Raw genomic sequence first — 24,341 nt, 5'->3', positions numbered from 1 at the left:
AGCAAATGATGGGTCTAAGTGTCCCAACTCCCAGCCGTCGAACTTGAAGTTTTGAACCTTGATCTCCGGTTTTAAACAATTATTTACACTTAGATCATACCAAATGTTGATTCTCAAAAAAGATAAAGAAATATATATTTTACCAGATGTTAAATTGTCATCTCGCGGGAAAATTTGCCTTTGTACATATTCTTTCAGCTTGTCTTTCTACTGGACTATAGTGTCTACTGTCTATCTAAGAAAGTAAAGCAATTTCTTCATCAGATTTTTTGGATGATTTGACAGGTTCAACAATAGGAGAAGGAGAATTTGAACCCTAAAATGTCTCTGTAGGATGCATCAAGAAATGTCAATTGAATTACAAGATTATTGGTGATTTCTTTGTTAGTTGATTGCCCACATATTAGATACTTGGTGCAGATTTCATTGCAAGAGGTGTCTTTCCCAACTTATGTAGAGACTAAAGATTAAGATATAAGGGCATTCGTCTTCAAATTGTGCTCCAGCACCATATCAAGAAAAGGGAATATTTTTGGTATTGCACTGACTCATCAATAAGTTTCAATTTGAAAACATTTAAATGTTAACAATGCATAATGCTCAGACCATCATTGAGTTATTTACCAAGACAAAAAAAAAAAAAAAAAAAAAAAAAAAAATCAAAAAGAAAAAAAAAAGACCATCATTGAGAAAGAATACAGGAAACGATATCATAAGTAGTTGAGAAAACACTTCAAAATAAAACATCCTCATAACTAAATAATAATTGAACAAGGTTCTAATCACAGATATCCACATCTCTCATTTTTGGAGTAAAATAACAAAAGAAAAATTTTCATCTCTTTGAACAATAAATGCCGATGGAGCAAAGTATGTGGTCTGGCATCATTCTCGTAATCATGTATCATTTCCATAGATCATAGACTAATCAAGATTACTTCATATGTTAAATTTCTGAGGAACAGTATCAAAGTCATCGAAGTCAAATCTCTGTCTTTCTCTCCCAGCCTGAACATATACATAATAAACATGTATTGTGTGATTAGTGATCAATAATTTATACAAACAAGTTCAGCAAACATATAGCCAAAATGAAGTGATAGGCTAACCTTTGCTAGGTACTGAGGATCACATGACATCTGCTCTTCCATAGTAGTCAGCTTCCTTGACAGTGACATTATCCTGGAACATAAACAATTATAGAAATGGAGATGACTTCCCATGATAAAAGAACAGATACCAACAGTAGAAGGTTGAAATCTTTACAATTTTTACATCCATAGCAAAAAGAAAACAATAAAGAGAAAAAACAACCACTGATATTCTGTTAATCACCATCAACAATGATTCCATACTCTTATATTGATATCATTAAAGAAATATTGTAAGAAATGGAAAAGTAGCAAACAGAGTTAAAACATGGGCTCTGCTCCACATCTCTGATGTGGTTACAATGCTTTATGTGCAGCATGATATATTTTTCTTTTTTGGATACATCTTAAGTGGGGGGAGGGGTATTCAACTCTGGATGCATTATGAGATTTATAATTATACTTTTGGTAAATAATTATAATTTTACTTTATTTCTAAGATATTCACTTCATATAAAATGTATTTGATTTGAACAAGGAAATCATCCAACGCCATCTCACTGGAAATTAAGACTTGGACAATACAGGAAGGACTAAGATATCATGTACCCTTCACCTCTCTAATAAACTTGAAAACTTGAACAAACTTCAAGCTGCATACCTTTGGATGGATGAATCGATACGCTCAATCATCTCACAGGACTTATATTGTTCAGGGTCCTCCAGGAATCTAACCATTCCATCCTTCTGGTTGATTGTTGCAAATATCTCACCATCTTGGATCTAAATTTGGCATAGAAATGTTAATAGCACAACTTAAATGACGTAAGGAAATATTATAATACATAATTGTCTCTCTGAAACTACCATTTGTAGGACATGCATTTCTGCCTCTTTAGGGCTGTTTAATTGTACTGTGTTGGCAATATCTTGGAGAGAGAGGGTCAGGTATGTCTGAGTCAATCTCTGGATATTTCGCTTATACATGGATGACACAACCTGCTTCACCAGTCCAAGATTGTTGTCCTGAAAAGAAAAATAAAGCCACCTTTAGATAACTTAAGTATTTGGGTTAGAGCTTCACCAAATAACTATAAAAAACCCAAGTATAATGTGGCGTCCTACTTGACTTAAGCATAGATCTCAGACTTCTAAGTTCTAACCAAAACAAAGTATAGAATGAATTGTGTATAGTAGAAAGCTCACACTTTCAAACTTCTCCTCGTTTGTCTGGACGTACTGCTCTAATTCTGCAATTTTCCCAGTGCTATAACTATTCGCCAGTTCAATGTAGGGCTGCACAAAGAAGATAATGAACAAATAATTTTTTTTATATTTTTTATAAATAAGATAATTAACAAATAATTGTTTTGGACAATGTTCGCAAAGCTCCAAATTTGAATACCATGAACAATGGCTCAAATATGCACGTGAGAAAGAATACAAGAAAATTTTCGGATATTCTATTTGTGATTTGTTGCACAGAAAGAAGACCAAGAATGAGAGCTGGCGGACTAGTGTTGTGCCTGAATTGTTGTTATGTCTAGCCGAGAAAAGATAGATTTAATGGAGCAGATTAATCAAAGTGGTAAGCTGGCATTAGATGCCCGAATTTTTGTTATGTCAAGGGTCATAAATGTAGCATAGGAGTCACAAAGGTGAATTCGTGTCGCATAAATGAAATATAGGAATCACAATGGTGGGCGCATAAGACAAGTTAAAAGAAAACTACCTACCTCCATATATAGAAACAAATATTGTTTTGAGTGTGAAGTGTGAACAGTAGCCTTTTCAGCTAGTTCACACAAACATCTCTTAGTTCATGTTTTATCGGCACATTAGAACCTTAATTTGGACAACCCAAAGAGATCTTTTCTTGATATATATATTATTTAGTTTTAGTCAATCATCATATTCTAGCCATAATGCTGGCCAACCATTCAAACAAGACAACTATTTTAGTCCAAAATGTCTAAAGATTATTAGTACTAAATTTCTACTTGGAAAGAAGAGGAACACATTGATCTCTATAAGTACAAAATGAAATTAATGAATCCAAGATTTAAAAGGAAAATCTATTTATTAATCAATCCAAGCCTCTCATTGAGGCCAATTATCAAAGTGGAGTTAACAAGCAAACACTATTTTAAAATGGGCATGCAACAATGTGGATAAGAAATTGGTCTTTCCATAACATTTATACAATAACTCTGCTCGCTAAAAGCATTAGTGTTGCTAAAAGTGCTAAAATCTTACTTTAGCAACCCCAAACACCAAAATAGAATTGGTCTCTCTCTCTCTATACACCATTGCTGGGTTTCCCCAGCGTTTTTGTAGTGCTACTATGTGGTACTCTTTCTGTTCTTTAATGTTTTCATTGGTATCAAAAAAAAAAAAGAAAAAAAAAAAGAAAGATATTACGCTAGTTTCAGTTGTAGAGGAAGAGAGAGAGAGAGAAAGAGGAAGAGAGAGTGAAATGAATAAATAAATGAATAGTGTTGATTGTGAAGTGAAAAATAAAAAATAGGATGTAGTGAGTGGTAAAATAGTGTTTTAAAGTAGATAAAGTAGTTTTTTATGTGTTAAAATAGGTATTTTTTACAAACCCGGATGCTAATGCTCTAACCATAACATAAAACTTAGTAGCATAACAGCAATAACAACAACAACAACAACAACAACAAAAACAACAAACAAGCCTTAATCCCAAATTTTTGGGGTTGGCTAAGGATCATCATTAGATTAGTTACGATCGGCTGCATGTATTATTTTCCTCCATTCTATTCTATCTGAAGCCATATTCTCTGTTACTTAATTGATAAGTCCTTTTTTATTAATTCTACTAATGTTACTTTAAAACTTAGTAGCATACATATCAAAAAACTTAAAACTTAGTAGCAAGCTTATAAATCATTAGTCCAACAAACCAAAAAAAAAAAAAAAAAAAAAAAAAAAAATCTAAACCCAGAATCAACCTAAGGACTCCCAGAATCAATAGCAATGCCTAAATTAATATAAAAAAATACCTGACAGTGGTTCTTTAGATTTCTCTGAGCGGCTGAAGAAGTGTACTTAGGAAGACTGGTAGAGAACTGCCATAAAAAATATAAAAAGTAATTTTATTAGTCTAGAAGAGTGACAGCAATTTAGTTGCCCACAAATTGTATCCCGACTGTGAATTATTTGACCACATTTTCTTTAATAGCCTTCTCTTCAGTCCCATCAGTATGAGGGTAAAGAAAAAGAGCATACCTGTCCATTGTGAATGAGAGAAACCAATATGTATTTTTTGTAAGCTTCAACAGCTATGGCATTTATACTTGACATTGGAGCAGTAACAACCTGAAAATAAGCAATGAGCAATTAGGATGGCCATGAGCATAAAAAAAAAGTCAGATGTCAATGACAACCTTTAACTTAACTAGTGAGCTGAATAGATATAACACACATTATGTAGGAGCTCCAGTGCCTTGCGAAAACGCTTTTGTCCTATGCATATCATCCCCCTGTAATCATAACAAATGCGAAAATCTGTAAGCAAACTTCCTTACTAATATCAATAACCAGAAACCCTATAGATTGATAAAATCACACATAAATTGAGAACTGATATTTCCCCATATTATTAAGATGATACCACCTTAGAGATGATGAAATTGGTTGCATTTGCTCACAAACAGTAAATAAATACAATTTTGAAATTAACCAAGTAGAGGCTTCCCCCCACCCTATGCTTTTTAGAGTAAAATAAGAAATTATTTTAGGATTTAAAAGTTCCAGACTTCTCATGAGACCATTCTGCTGCCATGTAGGAAACCTATCATTTGTAAACAAGAAACAATGATTCCTTATCTTTGAATAAAAATAACTAGCTATCAACAGCTTAATACACTCAATTTTTTTTTTTTTTTTTTTTTTTTTTTTTTTTTTTTTTTCTGAAGGACCATACATTATGGGATTGTACTAAAATTTGACATACATACTTAGGCAACTAAGCAGTAATTTCTTCCCATAAAAATTTCTTTCATTGAATAAATTACCAAACTATCAAACCCTTGATGCATCAATGACGCCTCTCACATCACCAAGATATAAATGCCTTACTTATCTTAAAGGTAAAATTGCACATTATTAAATTTGTTAAAAATGCACTGCAAATGCATCTAGTTATACAACAAACATCAAGGAAGTAATCAACTAAGCATACAATCAAACAAGAGCGTTCCCAAGAATTTACACCATATGGATAAAGAAAGTAAAATGACAAATGAGAACAGGAATGCTACCAAGAAGATTAAAATGGACATGATAACAAGAAGAGTTCCCCAAAAAAGATAACCACAAAAGCTGAAAAATCTTTGCAGAAACAACCCACCCATAATAACAGTAGAGAAAAAGGTCCCTTGGTTGATCAACTTCAAAGATATCTTCCTCCAAAATTGACAGACCAGTTTTGTAACACTTTGCCAATAAACAGAGAAGAAGAAACTCCGGATGCAAAGTAGTCAAATGTTCTGAAGAATTCTGAAGTTTCCGTACAGCTGCCTGCAATGGAGCCACCCCACGCATTGGTGTTCCAAGTAGCATGACCTGGTCCTTGAACCTCTTACAAACAGCTATGACTGCAAACCCGACAATAAATAACATCAATATGCATACTAAACATGATTTAACGGCATTTGTGCCCATCAAATAAAATTCACGCAAGTAAAGATACATACACTTTTCAGGGGCCAAGCGAATTTGCTCTGGAGCACAATAACTAATAAATCTGGCAATGTAGGGAACCAGCATAGCAGCTTGCTCTTTCGAAACCGAAGCAGATGTGCAAGCCTCTCTGTCACCACAAATATGCACTCCATATGAAAAAAAAGCAGGATCACCACAAATACATACAAATTCCCATTGTAATCAAGCGCAACATCACACATGACCGCCAAAAACGTCTCAATTATAATGTGATATATTCATTTTAGTTAAATAAAAGCATTCTCTAAACTGTATCAAACCAAATATATATATATATATATATCTTTTCTTTTCATTATTGAATGCTCAAGAAAATTTAAAACCCCACCCAATTGAACATAACCCAAAAAAAAAAAAAAAAAACCTTTTTTCTTAAATTCTGTTCATTATTGAAAGCACAAAGAATTTCTTTCCTAGGTTTTCCACGCAACCAAACAACTTCACAATCTCACTCCAATAAAAAAAATTTAAAAAAATTATTAAAAAGTAATAATGTCTCGAATATATAAACCCTAACACACAGTGTATATTTACAGATAAAAAAGTAAATAGAAAAAGAAAAAAGAAAAGAAAAGGAAAGAGTGTAATTAGGAGAGTGAAGAAGAGCATACAGGATATAGAGATAACCGAGAGAGTGATTGGAAGGGTCGAGCTGGTTGAGAATCGGAGACAGCCGAGTCGACTCGGAGCGGAGCGATTCCTCGGCTTGTTTTAGGATGACGTGGAGGCGTGAGATGTCTCCGGCGCTGCTCGACAGCCCTTGGATTTGCACCACCACACCTTCCAACGAATTCATCGTTTTAACTCGCTGATGATACCACCACCACCACCAACAACAACAACAAACTCAGTCACTCACTCACAGCTGTGGAGACACAGCGAGCCAAAATATATAAATAAAAAAGTCGCAAATAGAAGAAAAAGGTATGAGTCAGACCGATCTAGTTACTGACGAATGGGCCCGTGAAGTGGGTCCATCGTCCAACAATGTTATGTGGGCCCTTGTTTATGCCCCGATTCGGCCCCCATAACTCTAGTTAAAATATATTTTTAAAAAATGTTAAAACATATAATTAGCTTTTGGCAAAAATTCCTTTCAATTCTCCAACTTTGTTTTTATTTATTTAATTCTTCTAAAATTTAAGTTTATTACATTAAGATCTCTCCATCAATTTTCGTTAATTTTTAAAAAAATAAAAATTATGAAAAATATTTTCAATCATTAGTTTAATTTTTTTTTAATTTAAAAATATTGAAAATAAAAATTTGAACAATTAACTGCAATATTTAATAAAAGTTGATAGAGAGTTCTTAGTTTTTTTTTTTTTTTTTTTTTTGTGCTCTTAAAATAGATAAAATTATACTTTAACCTAATTTAAATATACATGTTTGTGAAACTTTTTCTTAAAAACTTGAACCTTAGCCCTTCCTATACTTCATAAGTACTTATACTTGTAGAAAATTTTTAATTAAGGATTTGTTTGGATACCATTATTGCTGAAAACTGAAAATACTATAGCAAAATAATTTTTAAATGTGTGAATAGTACCGTGAAACCTAATTTTAAAGTTATTTTTACTGAATAAAATACTTACAAGTCTAGTGAACAGTACACAGGACCCACAGAAGAACAACATAAAGGCACAATGCAAGCTCAAAAATGCCATCCAAACTCCACCTAAATAAACTTGAAACTTATATGACTAAAATGAATGAAAACAAAGTTAAATTTTGGTAAAACATAGAGAATGAGTTTTATATTTTAACTTAAATTTTTATAATTTTATTTTGGTCTTTATATTTTTAAATTATTTGTTTTGGCCTCTATCATCATTTCACTTACCAAAAACACAATTTTTTTTAAGCTAATAGTGCAGTACATTAATCATGTATGTGTTTTTTGTAAGTAAGATTACAGCACGAACCAAAATGAAAAGAGGTTTAAAAATGTGAGGACCAAAATGAAATTATAAATATTTGAGAAGGAATTGTGTAGAGAAAAGGGTATAATCGCCATTAGATTTTTGAAACAGTGAAAGTTGTCTTCGTTGTTCTGGAAAAAAATTAAAAGGAAACGAGACTCGCACAGAGGGAGAGAAGGAATAGGGTAGAGAAAAGTGAGTAGTGAGAGGTGAGCAACAATGGGGGATTATCACTTTGTGTACAAGGATTTAGAGGGTGCGTCGACGCAGTGGGACGATATTCAACGAAAGCTTGGAAATTTACCTCCAAAACCACCAGCTTTCAAGCCCCCATCATTCACTCCTGCCCCAGATGAATCCTCTGCTCCGAAAGACAAGTCTTGGATCGATAACAAAACCGAGGATGAGCTCGAGGACCTCCAGGACGACCCAGATCTCGATGACGATCGATTCCTCGAAGACTACAGGTAATAAATTTTGTATTTTTATTAACACCCTTTTGTTAAAAGTGTAGGAAAATGAAATACAGATTGGAAATTTGAAAAGTTTCAGCTCTATTTTTATAGAACCTCAACTGGGTGGTGTTTTGTGTTTTATGTTAACGTTGTATCAGTTGTTTAATCATACAGGCGGTGCATTGATATGGGACTTTTTTTAGTTTAATCATACATGGGATGTTTAGATTTTTAGTTTTACTTCAAAGGTAAATTATATAAAATAATATTCATGAAGTGGGTATATGATATCTAATCATCTCCTGAAAGAAAAACATGGTATGATCGGAGTTAAGACTTTAGAGTGTAATGTAATATCTCTTGATCAAAAGAGAATCAAACTGATATGAAATACAGTATCTTTTGCCTGGTCCTGGGATTAACTCAATTGTGAATATCTTAACCAAATGTAGGATAATAGAAAGATCTCAGTCCTTATCAACCAGGCAATACTCAATTAATGATTTGTTCTTCTTAAACAGCAAGGATTGTATTGCATGTGCACCACTATTATTAAACTGAGGCTGGGCTTGAGCCTTGGTCAGTCTTCTCTTAAATCTTGACATATAACTTATAATGAGCAGACTCCATAGATACTGACTTTTTTTTTCCTATTGATAAAATTTATGTATGGATTTGAGCTTTAATAATATGTAGATTTGAAATGACTGGGGGTAAGACGTTATTTTAAATCGATAGTATTACCAAGTGTTTTTGTTTGAGCAAAATCTCCAATGCTTACGTCATCAAAGTGTTGTTTTAATTTATATCAAGCAATTTGTACTTGCAATTGTTCTTCAAATCCCTCAACTTCATATCCTTAAATCCAATTACAACCCTTGTGAATTTCAGGGTCTTTGTTGGGTTTATTTTTTATAAAATATATTGGATGGTGTTTGCTAATTAGGAAAAAGAGGTTGGCTGAGATGAGGGAAGCAGCTAAGGTTGCAAAGTTTGGATCGGTGATTCCAATTACAGGATCAGATTTTGTGCGAGAGGTTTCACAAGCTCCATCTGATGTTTGGGTTGTTGTGATCCTCTACAAAGAAGGGTACTTTATGAGAGATCTTAATACCAAACTTAGTTTCTTTATGAGGATTGTAGTTATGTTAATGTTTTTTTGGAATTTTCTGATAGAATCCCGGAATGTACACTGCTAATGCGATGTTTGGAAGAGTTGGCAACGAAATACCCAGCAACAAAATTTGTTAAGATAATATCTACAGACTGCATTCCTAACTACCCTGATCGTAATCTTCCAACGTTGTTAGTGTACAACAATGGTGCAGTGAAAGCAAATCATGTGGGCATTCATAGTTTTGGCAGGAGATGCACTCCTGAAGGTATGTTATATTTAAGCACGCCTCATATTGTCATTAGCTCATGTATTACCTTGCTGCTTCTCTTAATCAATTGCTATTCTTTAATGTGAGATTGTTTCATCTCTATGCGGATAATCAGTCTGTGATGACTCCCAAAATTGAGGTCAATCACGTATTATGAATATGTAAAATGTCTTGGTGAAAGAAATTAAGCCCAAATGAATGACAAGTTGGGTACTAATGTTTTTTTGGCACACAAACTAAGCTTGAATTTATGTTATCTCTAGACATGATAACTGGAAATTAACTCTTTTTTATGGGCATTTTTAGTATGATCTTTGAGGTTAGTTTGCTGTGCACAAACAGCAGTGCTTATAGTATTGTACTTAAGACTTACTTTTGTGAACTTCAAATGGTGGATTATTTAGTGTTTTTTTAAGTAAGTTTTGGCCCTAAGGGGAGGGGAGATTATCTTATGAAGCGTTTGCATGGAGCCACTCTCTAACAGCACATGGGATCTACACATCTGTGCTCCCACATGCTGTGAGAGGATGGTTCATGGAGCGGCTCCATGAGATACCTCCTCCAAGGGGAGGAAGGAGGGGAGAATGGTGGATAATTTAAATGAACTTCATGTATCATGTATTGGAGTATTTAGTACCACTCATCTTACTTTCTTGTTCTTGAAATATGTATTGCAGAGGAGAAAATTTTGTGAACCTTTTTTCTTTTTTTACAAGTAGAAAAATTTGTGAACCTTATCCTGGAAATTGTAGTTGAAAGTCAAGTATTAACATTGTCAGTTGAACTTTATGTAAGGTGGTAGATGTTGGTACTTAAAAACTTAGGCTGTATTATTGGATGTTTTGGCTGGGAGGTTTTTCTTTTTATTTTATTAAATTCCCAAGTCCTGTACCCCAAATTTTTTATTTTTATTTTTTATATTATTATTCTTTTTAAAAAGTTAGGAAGATTTGAATCTAAGACACCTCACCCCACCCTACCCTTTTGGCACTTGAGCAGAGGCATCATGGCTGTATCCAGAATGTTGGTTTCCTATACAATTAGGTGGATTTTATATCGTTGAGTTGGTGTTCTTGCCTTGTATCTCTTGGCATGATATCTGATTTGGAATTATTAAATTGGAGAATACTTTTCCTGAACCTTTTCTTTTCTCAGCCTTATATCATGATACCCAATTACTATGCTCTTTGGCTCGTTATATTGTAATCCTGCTGGCTTGTTACAAGTATTCTGATGAAACTCTTAGCATTTTTATTATTAAATATTTCTGTGTTCACTTGAAATTAGGTGTTGCATTAGTTCTTTGCAATTCAGATCCTGTACTTAATGATGGCCTAAGTGGGAGTGATCCGTCAAGTAAAGCTGTGATTGATGGAGTTCGCAGGAGTTTCTTAGAGAAAGTTGTGAAAGCGCATGAAGATGATGATGATGGATTTTCAAGTGATTAAATTTTTAGACTTTCTTTCAGGTTTAGCAGAAAAAAGTTGTATTCAATGAAGATGAAGCCATGTTTGCTTAGTTGGTTTTGTTGTTTGGCTGCTTGCACACCTTGTCTGGTTTTCTCATCATCAGTGAAACTAGGATGTCTGATCCTGATGTATGACATTGTGTAACTTATGCATCTCATGGCATTAATGTATTATGTTCGATCTTAGATTCGAAAGTTTTGTTGATGAATTTGTATCATGCCAGTTGCGGACATTATACATGATTCAGCAGTAAATGTGATAAATTAATGTGGAATCATGACACGCCTTGTACCAAATGATTAACTTTAAACATGTATACCACTTTTTTTTTACCAAACTCAAAAACAAGGGCAAACAATTTGGCAGAATATTCACAATAATATAGAAGACAAAATTTAACTTGGTAGATTGCGAAATATGTCTACCACTCTGGTTAAAAATGTATCAGGGAGGGAGGTTAACAATCTGTGAGGAAAGGTTGCTAATGCGACCTCACATTGATGATGATGATGATGATGGGTGTTGGCCTGTTGGGTCATTAAGCTCTGTATCAGCTTTTGGGCGATCTTTGTTGGTTTGTTTCTATTCTGACTTGGCGATTTGCTTATTATAAACATGAACCCTTTGTATCTGAATTTAAACCTACAACCCGTTGAAACCTCCTAACATCTTAGGCCTTCTCCTGCATTATGTTTATGACATTGTGCAAATAAAATGAAGACACAATATAGGAAATCTGGGCTCAATCTCCACTACATTGAAATCAAATCTAATTGGTATCTTTGTTTGATGATAAAGAGTAATCTTCATAGGTTGAAAATTATCATACCTTGGCATGTGTCTACTTAACTAAAAAATACACTTCTATCCCATGAGAAAAAGTCCACATGATAGAATCTTAAGATAGAAACCTAAGAAACAGCACCTAAGTATTATATCTAAGTCTTGTCCTATAATAAATATGAATATTCGTGATAGATTTAATGAAAGTGATCTTTTTAATAACCACAATAAGTCATGAATGACATAGGGATAAGATCCTCTCCCATTGAATCTTTATCTTATTTTTTATAATTTGATAGTTACAATGAAAGAGATGCAATTTAAATCTTGGACATCTTCGTTAAAAACAATAGAATGTGTCAATTGAGCTGTCTTTTATTGAATTTTCTAATTTTTCTTTAAATGCAACACGTGGCATTTAAAATTCAAATAAATGCTACTAATCTCACATCGGGCTAATAATTAGAAGAAATTAGAAGATTTAAGGAGAAATGATCCTTTCTTGCTTTTATTTGTATAGTTTTTAACAACAAAGTCTTAATTCCAAAATTTGGGATTGACTTTTCTGTATAGTTTTACCAGACTAATAAAATGAACTATAAAAAAATCTTTATTAAGAAAAAGAGATGAATTTGGTATGAATTAGGCTGGCACTATTGTAAAATTGAAAAAAAAAAAAAACAAAAGAAAAAGAAATGGCGACACTTGCTCAATCTAATAGCAGATGGTCATTACCGTTCGGCATGAACCTTCTTTTGAATTTAGTTTTGATATGCATTGCTCCTTATTTTGTAGTCTTTATTTTCACAACTTGTAGTTGTAGCTCTTTTATCTAAACGAAACAAATGCAAATTTTATGCATGCACAAGCTCAAGGCATGAGTATGCGTTTTTTAGAGGCTGCCTGAAAGATCCTGCACTCTGCCTTAAGAAGTTTCAATAGACAATATCAAGGGCAATTGATCACTGTTTTCCTTTCCTCAAGGTTTTGACACCTCGATACAAACATTTAATTAGAATTCTGACAAACCATAAAAGAATTTCATAAACCAAACATATTCGATTGTCCTTCCAGATAAGAGCTGATCCATGCCCACATTTACGGTGGATGCATAAACGACAAGAAATTGCCATCTCCCAGAAAGGTGAACAAACTACAACTACTCTTTATGCTTTCACTTCTTCTTTAACTACTCTCCTTTTACCTTTCACTGTCTCATTAGCAGTCTGTTTTTGCAGCTCCTCTTTTTTCTGAGCTCGAATCATTGCTCGCCTTGCACGGGGACGCATTTCACGTACTCTTCGAGGAGGCATTATGTATGGTTCAAGGGGCCTGTCACCAAAGGGGTGCTCACTGTCAGCAAATATCCTCAACTTTCGATCTCTATCCTGCATCCACAGTGAGCTAAAGTGTAAGATTATTTGATTCAAAAGGCTAATGCTTCTAGTAAAAAAATCACACAAAACCGAAATAGATTAGGTGCCAAGTAAAACTCAGAAAGACTTTTTTTTTTGTAAAGAAATTATGGTGTGATTATTGTAACAAACCAGTTGCATGGAAGAAAAAGCACATGAATTAACACTTTAAAATTAGCAGTGACTTTATTTGTTCTAAATTCCCTGTTGTCCTGTCAAAATAATCCAAGTGATATCTAATCCAAAGAACAAATTAGCCCGACTCTATAACTGAAAAGCAGCAACAAGCAAATAATCTCAATTGCCAAAAGTAGTCTTGGATTGGGTCTAAAGCCAACAGTCAGCTCTCAATTTTCCAGGGACAAATCAAATCATGCCACGCAATCAATTAAACCATTACTCATATAACATATCTGAGATACATGAGACTGGCAACACAACTTTTGGCCTTGAACGAGCGTCATGTCCACATAAAAGGAGAACAAAGTTTATTGAGAGAAAAACTATAAAGATAACTAATGATTTGTTGGTCAACAGCAAAATAGTCAAACTTTTGGGGACCATATTTTTAAAGGATTCACAAAGCTTGTTGAGATATAGATGATGATAACCAAGGTGATCTACATGTTATGGATGCAGAGACCTATAATTTTTCAAGCCATTTTCTTCCCCTCAATACTAGCACATCAAATTGCTTCTACTAATTTATTTGAATTAGAGAAATGATCTACTTTATTGTTTTTATATAATTTAATAGCTCTTTCAGGCATCATAGCACATGAGAGTTATACTTGTAGAATAATGATAGTGTAGATTTCCTACAACTGAAGATGTCATTAATTGACTGCTCAAAGATTCAAGGTCATGCAAACCAGCCAGATAAAGAAGAGCATCTGAGAGGGCGTAGCCTCAAATTCAAACACTCACATCACGCAATTTGTTTCTTGGAAGCATGCGTAATACAGCTTTTCGGATGACTTCTGTTGGATCTTTAGCCATCTGGTCCTTTAAACTCCTTTCCTTGAGGTGGCCCACATACCTACAGGGCACGTAAGTTCGATGTCAACATTCAAAATGCATAAAAATGGCACATATTAGGAGGCAATGGAAGCTGCATGAATAGTTTCTACATAGATGTACTTTAAAAATGCGTCTACTTTGTTTCAAGTGGCACTTAAAGGCAAGTAAACCTTTTATTCTCACCACTAATCATCAACAGGTCTTTTTAATATATTTTTAAAAACTAAATCTTTAGACATTTTTTTTAGGCTATGTTGAACAAGTAAATACAAAATGTCTAGATTTGAAATTCACTGTTGGAATTAGGTTATCCACATTGTGATGAGAAAGTTGTGCACTCAACTTATACAAAAACCAAACAAGACTTAAATCATTTTATTTTCATTCATTCCCCCAACTTTCCAATCATTCCTACAGTTCACAATCCAAGAATAAAGAGCAATACTTGCCCAGTATGCCAGCGATAAAACTTGTTTGTAAGTTTTCTCCCAGTGACAGAAATATCCTTTGCATTAAGCACGATGCACATATCCCCATCATCACGATTTGGAGCATACGTCGGCTTATCCTTTCCTTGAATCACAGTAGATATTTGAGATGCTAATCTGCCAAGGACCTACGGAAAGATGTACATTACTATAATCATCTGTAAACTTCTTCAAGTGGATAAATTGGAAATATGAATAATTGAACAAAATTTACATTAAGAAGCCAGCCGCTACAGCAGATACAATCTGCCTCATTTCATTATAATTCACTGATCAACTAGGGTACATCTTTTCCCAAAAGGGAGTAGAAAGAACAGCATCTTTGAAATTTGAAGAATAAAATTTATTTTATTTTTCATCCAAGCCAACTGGGATGCATAAAGATCTTATAACTTTATAATTTACCAAAATTAGTGGCATAAGGAGAAAATGATGGTATATGCAAACCTGGTCTTTGGCATCAAATACCCTCCATCGCAGACCATCCAGGTTTATGCGTCTCAGCCCAGCAAGTGCTTTCTGCAAGAATATTGAGTCATTAACTCTGTTATTGATTTGTCATCTTAGTTAAACATTAATCAGCAAGTTACAGATTCAGGGGCATGAAATATAAATTGAAAATTTTGAAATGTTTTATTGAGATCAAGTACCATTTACCATAAAGCATATTGTATGGAGCTTACACAGATGTATACGAATCTAAATTCCCTATGGCATTCCCATAATACATAAAGATGACTTTAGGCAGGCCACTCAGTAGGTGATATCAAAAAATATGTTTAAGAACCTCATAATGCATGCCACTATAATCCATTACATAGATTTCACAACTGAGAACTTCAGAACATAAAGAATCATAATTCCCCTTAAAAGGAAGTTTTGGCAACCTGTACGAGGATAATTTATTATCCAAATTACCTTTCCATTAACCACAAAAAACAAGAAGGTGATCGTTGAACTTTATTGTATCAATGTAAAGCCATTTGATATTTAGTTTCTTGTGAAAAATATAAGTTAAATTTTATTTTTAATTGCCCATAGAACCAAATTTGGCTAATATTTTGCGTTCAGGCACTACACTGCCCAAAATATAAGCAATACATAACATGCTGTAAATATTAAGATCATCAATCTAATTGATGTCAACCAGAGAAAAAAGAAGTGTACTTTTCTTGGGTTTTACCTATTAATGGATCTTGCTAGAATGCTAACTAATAAAACCTACACTATACCACTTAATTGTGGCAACCAAAAAAAACCAAATAACAAATCCAAAAAAAAAAAAAACTATCCATGATTTAAAAAATACGCATATAGTCTACTAGACAGTAGAAGTCATATATCTATCTTGATACAATTCAAAAACAGGCAATTCAAAGATTCAAGACCTCTGAAATGCAAGTTAGCAGCACTTTCAACAGTAAAGAAGAAATGGGTAGTGATAATACAGCACAAAAACTCCAAGACTTAACCATAAAAGCCCATAACAGCTAAAACAAGTCATTCAGTACATTTCACAAACACGTGGAGTGCTTCAGTAACACCCTACTCCAAGCTGTGAAAATCGGTTTCGGGTTAAAAAAAAAAAAAAAAATTTAACAGAGAACTTTTCACAATGAATGAAATCTATAAACTTTGAAACATAAAAGGGAAAATTGCCTTGACGTTGCCATTGAAAGAGCTAGCTGCTTGGCTTGCCATTTCTCTTGTGTCTTTTCTTTTCTTTGAATCTCCTTCTTCACAGGTAAATCATTCAACCCTGAAAATTCAATTCAAGTTTAAGCTTAAGACTAAGTAAATTGAAAAGTTAAAAGCTTGTTAATTCAAAGCAAAATATAAATCGAAAGGAAAAATTTTCGACCTGTAAAACCCTGAAGAGAGAGAGAGAGAGTAGGGTTTGGCAAAGAAAGAGAGAGTGAGTTGAGCTCTGATCCAGTGCAATTCTCTGTCTCACTTGGGAGGACTTGATGCCGTCAGATCTTCAGATAATCTAGGATGATTAAATCGGACTGACTCTGCACTATTGGGCTCTGAAAATACACTCTATCATGGAGCCCAAGGCCTATTGACTATGGACCAAATTTTGGCTTTAAAAAAAAAAATTATTTTATATTTTTTTGTGAAATAGGTAAAAAATGGGGAAAACCATAAACAATAGCATTAATATTGAGCTATCAATTGAATCCTGCGAATTTTACATAGTAAGTTATGATTGAAGCATCATTTTCCAATGATTTTGTTATACCCCAAATATCAAATTATAAAAACTTATTAAAAGAAAAATTTTGTTTAGTTATTTTGTTTAGAAAATAAATTAGATATAAGTATAATTATATTTTGAAAAATGTGAAAATTTTAAAAATTGTATGTATAAAAAAACCAAAATAAGTCATGTAAGGACTCGATTCGTGACGAACCGTAGCGGTGTTGGGCTCGCACGTAAAAAGGCCCAAACAATATCATTTGTAGAGCGTGGGTTTGAAAGGTTAGGCCTTAGTCACCAGGCGGTGAGTTTTTCATGGTGTTCATGCATGGTTAAGTTTTCTTTACCCCTGGAGTCTTTCTCCTGAAGGGGGGCTGGGAGGCTCTGGTTTTTGGCCCTTTTTCCCAGCCCCTTCTCTAGGTTACTTATTTTTCCTTTTATATCCGCCTGCGTTCATTGTCCTTTGTCCACGTATAGGGTTAACCTTTCCAAGACTGATACTTGTCCCATCAGCCCATATCCAAAGTCGTTGGGGGTGGTTGTAAAAGCCAAAGAATACGGCTTTGTCAGGTTCAGAGTATTGAATGGCAGTAAGGGCAGCTTTCCCTAGATATTTTATATTTTTCTTCCAAGTTTTAGTCCTATACCGTTTTTACCCCCCTCTTTCCGGTGGGATTTTGGGTCTGCCGAGGACTGAACTGTCCTCGGCTGTATCCCAAGGCTATCTTGTCGAGCTTGGGCCATAGCCCTCCTTGGCTTGGGCTTTTGGTCTCCTCACGGGTAAATGGGTCTGGCCCATAAATTATTTGGGCCCCACAAGTCAAATAAAACATATATTATTACTAATATATTGTATCCACCACTAGACTAATGCATTTATGACAACATACTTAATCCTTGATGGTAATAAAGACAATTCGTAATCTCATTCCATTATCTATGGTAACTTATAAATTATTAAAGTATCATAATCTTTCTAAGAATTTATATTTGAGAATGGGCAATTGTCCCAATGTAATGTTATCTTCACATGTGCCAATAATTTCATGTTATGTGTTCAAACTTTTTAAAAAGGAAATGGTTTGGTCCAAGTTAGATTCCACACCAGCATTCTGTTAGACAACATAGAATATAAACTATTAGACACAGATGAAAGGATATAAAATAGTTAGTTTTGAAAGTTTAGGAACCAAAAATGAACTTTTAAATTTTAGTGATGAAAACTGAACTTTTCGTATAAATGAAGGCGCTATTTTAGCCAAATATATATTTTGTAGACATATCATTTCTCTATTTACAACATTTTTACAACAAATCACAGGTGATTAGTTGTTATTGGTTCAAATTTGAAATTAACACTAAGATTACTTTTTTGTCCTAACAATAACAACCAGTAACAACCTGTCACCTATGATTTATTATAAAAATATTGTAGACATATCATTTCTATATTTTGTAAGTATAATCCCTACAAAATAGGGTACTACCACCAAGTCCGACCCTCATGGTAACAATGGACAGTTATTCTATATTTAAAAAGAAAAAAAGAAAAAAGAGCAATGGACACTTCTAACCTCTCACACAGTCCTTCTAGTTAGGGAGAAGAAAGGAAGGACAAAGGATGAGGAAGCTATTAATTATCTATTTAATTTCAAATTTACCAAAGAGTTTTACCCAAAAAAAAGAAGAAGAAGCCCAATTCGAGAATTTTCTATTTTTGTTTGGTCAAATTGAAGATGTCCAAAATTAGATTTGATTCTAGAGTCTAGATCGTTGAAATGAAAATAAAATACGAAATTAATTTTTTGGTCTTGTGTCACAAATGATGCAGTCGTACTCTAGTTTCTGTTGTATTGAGAATGTACAGTGCAATCTAATCAGTTTTTTATTTTTATTTTTTATATATAAATACATAGAATTATAACTTATCGTCCACTATACCATATTTTCTCACTTTATTTATGAAACAAATTGCGGCTGAAAACCACTTGAGAAAAGAAGCAAATCGTCCAGTTATGATAAATTATATACAAAAGATTAGGCCCAGGAAAACATAAATCAATCATCTCTGAATCACTATGTTTCAAAGATTCGACAAAGAAAATATAAATCAACCATCTCTGAATCACTATGTTTCAGCTTCCTCGTTCTTCTGCTGCAAGCTTTTGTCACCAAGAAACCTGTTAAAATAAAATGAGGAAAAAATAAAATATGTTAAGATAGGAGAGAGCAGAAACAGGGAGAAATGAATTCCTAGGCCAAGTTGCTTGCTTTATATTATAGATAGGATTATAGCAGTTGGTTTGTTGCATGGCTTAACTTATTTGTCCTCGAGTATTATTTGTGTCAATGTTAAGGAGGATCATCCAAACAAAGGAAAAAGGTAAATTTGGTATAATTATCATGTAATGGTGATTATATGAAATACAAGAAATTGGAATGGAATTACTATTCCCATTTATCTATCTGGCAACAATATATGAAAAGAACCATTGAACAATACAGCTCATGTTTCCATGAGCCAAGCACAATTCAACACTCATCGGTCATTGTTCTTTTTAACTAATTATTAGAATTCAGAACCATGGGATTAGATTGAAAGCACAAATGATAAAACTAAAGTCGGAAACCATTCCAGTCTGAGTTGTGTGCTTAGAATTAGTGAATAATTAGATGCGCTCACCCTTGAAATTTCAACCAACGTGAGAGCTGATAGAGCTGTACACTCTCATTCGCGGCATGCAATGCAAGAAGGTGGAGATTCCGTGGCTGTACCATCCATGCAAACCTCATGAACAATGCTGAATAAACACACATAACTGCAACACAACCACAGAAGTGATAGTTCTAAGGTCACATTACAAGGCTAAAAAAAGTAAAAGTTCAAATTGAATTTTATCCGTTCTTGATTAGCCCAAAGCCTTAAAAATTTAGAGAAACCTGTTGTCATATTGCCAGAAATCAACTCTGGGGGTTTGTTTGTGTCGACCATTGCCTGTCAGAATCAGCAATGATATTAATCTGAAAGTAGTTAAGTTCAAAATCTATGTGTACTTTAAATTGTTTGGATAAAGAAACTACAATAAACATTTGAAGTTAGTATATATGCATTAGTGTGGCATCAGTATAAGTATTGAAGCATACTGCAATAGGAATGCCCCAGCCCACAACAGGGCCCCAAAAGTGTGTTGTTTTAGGGCCAATGGGACTGTTCAAAAAATTCTGGAGGATTTTCATTATAAGCTATGACAACTTGGAGACCTGCACATAACAGCCAGTCAACGCTGAAATTAATAGTCAAAATGATATTAATTACACTCAAGCATACCTTAAATTAACAAGTTCACTTGAAAAAAAAAAAAAAAAATTTCTAAGTTGCATTTCGGCTTCTTGAAATCACACCTCTAAAAAAAAGAAAAGAAGTTCATGTCGCAGGAATTACAAAGAAAGACAGGGTTAGAGCTTATTATAAGACATAATAAAATGAGAAAGTCAATAAATTAATGGTAAGCTTATTTTGAATTGGACCAATCTCAATAATTATAACAAGTCCACATGTGTCTTAATTTACACCCCCAAACAATAAAGGTCCAGCCCATACAACAAAAGTTGAAAGCATATTAATTGTCTATAGATCATTAAAAAGATGGTAGACTGGTAGTTGGTGCTACAAAGCTCCACTTTTTGTGGAGCCTGATATAACATAAGTTTGCTACTTATTCTGAAAAGTTGGATGTTTTCTGGTTTTTTATGATTCACTTGATTAAAATTCTGATGCATATTTTTAAGTGGGTCAAATAAAAAATCAAACACAATCATATTATCATAAGAAAAACAAGGCTGATCTAGGAAAAAAAGAAAAAAAGCTTCAATCAGTTTCTATGGTATTGGGATGAAGAACATCCATGAATCTTAATCAATATAAAAAGAGAAAGAGTCTTACTAGATGGAAGCTGCAGATGTAAGCTCAAGAATCCAACAAGATATGCAGAAATGAGAGTTACAATGCATCAGATGAACTGTCTCAGTATGCAAGGAAAATTTGAAAGCTTCAAATGTGGATTTCAAGTCAAAGTTCCTCCTAATTCCTATCCAATACGCTATAATATCTATTCGTTAAAAGACTATTCACACCCTTGTTTCTTCTTCTTTTTTTGATGGATCCACTCCCTTGTTTCACTTTCACACGCTTCCCCCCCTACATATGTGTGAAATAATACACTCCATCTATTATAATTCAATGAATAGTAATATATCTTTTTCTTTGTATATTAATTTGTTTCACCCAATATGTGTCGGCACTGATATAGTTGATTCTTTAAAATATACTACGTATTAGCTATTTTTATCAATGAAAATGTTCTTAATTAAGGAATCTGACGTTTTATCTCCATCCTCATATTTTAATGATGTTAACACATCAATGTCTTTCCCCCCGCCCTCTAATTGCCTAATATCATGCACTTCTTTGTCTCAGTGCTCCTATGCAATGAATTTGTCAAGATCATGATGCATAACTAAAAGTGGACACGTGTTATAATCTTATCGGGTTCAATGCACAGAAAACTGAATCCAATCTTTGTCCTAATACGAGACCCATAGGTCTCACATACTATTGTGGGTCTAGTTGCAGATCATATTGGGGCTTGGTTCAAGCTTTATATTACTTGTTAGACCATGTTGGAAATATTTTAGTAAATGTACAAACTCTTAGTCAAAAACAAGTTAAGCCAAATAATCAATAACAAGAACCGTTTGTGCCACTAGGAGTAAAATCTGGTACGAACAGTTCGCAAACTGAATAACCCCTTAAGATTAGACAATACAATCGACCTTTGTCTTGAACACAGTTCCTCCCACAAATGTTCAAGAATAACCTTTTAATAATGTCTTTCCTTTTTAATTGATCAAGAAAATTATCTAAGATCAAGAGAGTAATAAATAGGAAAGAGCAACAACACTTGAGGAAGAGATAAAGAATTGTTCTCAAGTAATCTAATCGAGAAAGCAATAAATGAACAGATTGGGGAAGTGTTAAAGATCAGAAATGAAAAATAGAGTATCACAATTAAGCAAATATCAAAGAAACTATGAGAATCTTCAACAACGAAGAGAGAAAAATCTTCTGAATGAGAGAGAGATTTTATTGCTTTGAATTGTGATTACAAAGAATGAATGAATTACAAAGTATACCTTTACATTTATACTACAAATCACTACTGTACCAGAAAAATAAAAGAGCGGGAAAACTAACAACCTCCTCTAACTACCTGTAACAACTTCCTAAATTCTACTCCTCCAATAACCTTAAGCCATCTGTCCACTAACAGCTCCACAGATACCCCATGTGCATCTCTCGTGCTTAACTTACTCCTTTTAATGCTACAAGTAGCTTTCTCAGTAATATACTAATGCTATTGTTGCTATTGTCGTTTAATCCCCTTTTCTTCTTTTGTTCTTTAGTCCTTCTTGCACGAGTCAGTCTTCCTTTATTCATCACTGCTTCAGGTTTATTCTTTTGATTGATCTTCTTAACAGCCCCCCTCAAGACCAGAGCTGCTTCTGTTGTGGAAATAGCTTCTGAGTCTTGCCATGATTGTGGATAAGTAATATTAGGACTGAAAATGTTGAGTAATCCTAATCTACTAATCAAATCCAGGAATGCAGGTGCACCAAGTGCTTTAGTAAACACATCACCTAGTTGTAAATTGGTCCTGACATGGAAAGTCTTAATCATCCCTGCCTGTATTTTTTCCCTGACTAAATGACAATCTACCTCTATATGTTTTGTTCTCTCATGGAACACTGGGTTTGCAGCTATGTGCAAGGCTGCCTTGTTGTCACAGTAGAGTAGTGCAGCCTTGGAGTGCTCAATCTTGAAGTCTTCAAGTAGATATAGCAACCAAGTGATTTCACAGCATGTTGAAGCCATTGATCTATACTTAGCCTCTGCTGAGAATCTTGATACTGTGTTTTGTTTCTTGGACCTCCAGGATATCAAAGTCTCACCAAGGAAAATGCAATATCCTGTCAAAGATCTCCTAGTGTCAGGGCATCCTGCCCAGTCCGCATCACAAAATGCCTTCAATTGAAAATCTGAGTTAGCTGAGAAAAACAACCCCTGCCCTGGAGCACCCTTGATGTATTGTAAAACCCTTAGTGCTGCCACCATGTGAGGATGCCTAGGCTTGCTCAAAAATTGACTTAGCCTATTCACTGCATAACAAATGTCTGGTCTTGTCAAGGTTAAATACATCAACCTGCCTATAAGCCTTCTGTACTATGAAGGATCATCAATTAACTCTCCTTCATCCTTTGACAATCTAAGGTGCTGCTCCATAGGAGTTTTCATAGGCTTGCAGCCTATCATACCCGAATCTGTCAACACTTCTAAGGCATATTTTCTCTGATTAAGAGTAATGCCCTTATCACTCCTTGCCACTTCTAACCCCAGAAAATACTTCAAGATTCCTAAGTCTTTTATCTCAAACTTAACATCCAAGAGTGCTTTCAAATCTGCTACACATTGAGCATCATTGCCTGTGATCAATATATCATCTACATAGACCAAAAGGGCAGTGAAATTAGAGCCTTTTGAATCTACAAATAGGGCATAATCAGATTTTGATTGAACAAAACCCATTTCAGTGATTGTTGTGGATAGTTTAGCATGCCAATGCCTGCTGGCCTGCTTCAATCCATAAAGTGACTTTCTCAACCTGCATACAAGAGGTCTAGCATCTGTTGAATAGCCCCCCTTGCTGTGATAGCCCTGTGGTAGGGACATGTACACTTCCTCCTCTAAATCACCATGGAGGAAGGCATTATTAACATCCAACTGATGTAAAGGCCAACCCTTGATAGTAGCAATACACAGCAACACCCTCACAGACACTGATTTGGCAACTGGTGAGAATGTCTCAGAGTAGTCCAGCCCCTCCTGCTGTGTATACCCTTTAGCTACTAATCTGGCTTTGTATCTCTCCACAGAGCCATCCGGATTATATTTAATCCTATAAACCCACTTGCAACCTATTGGAGACTTCCCATGAGGTAGAGAGACTACATCCCAAGTATGATTAAGTTCCAAAGCACCAATCTCCTTGTCCATTGCTCCCTGCCAAGCCTTTGAAAGCACAACCTGATGGTAATACTCAGGTTCAACTTCAGCACTAGCAGCATGAGCAAAAACTTGATAGGAAGAACTAAGGTTAGCATAAGAAAGATGATTATGGATATCATAGGGACTACCTGGTGAAGGCTTGGTGGTAAGCAAGGAACAAGAGTAATCATGTAAATAAGTAGGTAGTCTATGAGTCCTACTAGACTTCCTAATTTGAGGTGGAGAAGTATGAGGTAAG

General features: G+C 34.3%; 4 protein-coding genes across 6 annotated transcripts; 1 reads left to right on the top strand and 3 right to left on the bottom strand.

Annotated features, from left to right (window-relative positions):
• Positions 1-685: 685 nt before the first annotated feature.
• LOC115976486 (COP9 signalosome complex subunit 3) lies at positions 686-6,763 on the bottom strand. The gene is made up of 11 exons (XM_031097788.1): positions 6,452-6,763; positions 5,813-5,928; positions 5,467-5,713; positions 4,540-4,597; positions 4,344-4,433; positions 4,118-4,183; positions 2,298-2,387; positions 1,959-2,117; positions 1,753-1,874; positions 1,110-1,182; positions 686-1,008 (listed from the first exon to the last, which is right to left on the bottom strand). Exons 1-11 carry the CDS (start codon positions 6,634-6,636, stop codon positions 940-942), a joined length of 1,275 nt encoding a protein of 424 aa, XP_030953648.1. The 5' UTR covers positions 6,637-6,763; the 3' UTR covers positions 686-939.
• Positions 6,764-7,843: 1,080 nt separating this feature from the next.
• On the top strand, positions 7,844-11,348 carry LOC115976483 (phosducin-like protein 3). Its single transcript, XM_031097785.1, has 4 exons — positions 7,844-8,229; positions 9,164-9,307; positions 9,394-9,599; positions 10,890-11,348. Exons 1-4 carry the CDS (start codon positions 7,982-7,984, stop codon positions 11,048-11,050), a joined length of 759 nt encoding a protein of 252 aa, XP_030953645.1. The 5' UTR covers positions 7,844-7,981; the 3' UTR covers positions 11,051-11,348.
• Positions 11,349-12,775: 1,427 nt separating this feature from the next.
• Positions 12,776-16,763, bottom strand: LOC115976484 (50S ribosomal protein L13). The gene is made up of 6 exons (XM_031097786.1): positions 16,639-16,763; positions 16,437-16,536; positions 15,225-15,296; positions 14,739-14,905; positions 14,197-14,308; positions 12,776-13,242 (listed from the first exon to the last, which is right to left on the bottom strand). The coding sequence occupies exons 2-6, from the start codon at positions 16,476-16,478 to the stop codon at positions 13,021-13,023; spliced, it is 615 nt and encodes a 204-aa protein (XP_030953646.1). The 5' UTR covers positions 16,479-16,536; positions 16,639-16,763; the 3' UTR covers positions 12,776-13,020.
• A 2,159-nt stretch (positions 16,764-18,922) lies between these two features.
• Positions 18,923-21,171, bottom strand: LOC115978235 (mitochondrial pyruvate carrier 1-like). Of its 3 annotated transcripts, XM_031100256.1 has the most exons (5): positions 20,924-21,162; positions 20,125-20,241; positions 19,921-19,975; positions 19,664-19,799; positions 18,923-19,160 (listed from the first exon to the last, which is right to left on the bottom strand). In XM_031100256.1, the coding sequence occupies exons 2-5, from the start codon at positions 20,215-20,217 to the stop codon at positions 19,109-19,111; spliced, it is 336 nt and encodes a 111-aa protein (XP_030956116.1). In that variant the 5' UTR covers positions 20,218-20,241; positions 20,924-21,162; the 3' UTR covers positions 18,923-19,108. The 3 variants fall into 3 exon arrangements, with proteins under 3 accessions (XP_030956116.1, XP_030956115.1, XP_030956114.1); XM_031100255.1 differs by lacking the exon at positions 20,125-20,241 and having other exon boundaries at positions 18,972-19,160; positions 20,924-21,163; XM_031100254.1 differs by lacking the exon at positions 18,923-19,160 and having other exon boundaries at positions 19,660-19,799; positions 20,924-21,171.
• Between the last annotated feature and the right edge of the window lie 3,170 nt (positions 21,172-24,341).

The sequence above is a fragment of the Quercus lobata genome, chromosome 2, assembly GCF_001633185.2.
Source record: "Quercus lobata isolate SW786 chromosome 2, ValleyOak3.0 Primary Assembly, whole genome shotgun sequence".
NCBI lineage: Eukaryota > Viridiplantae > Streptophyta > Magnoliopsida > Fagales > Fagaceae > Quercus > Quercus lobata.
Note: the sequence above shows the minus strand (reverse complement) of the source record. Positions and strands in the feature narration are given on the sequence as shown.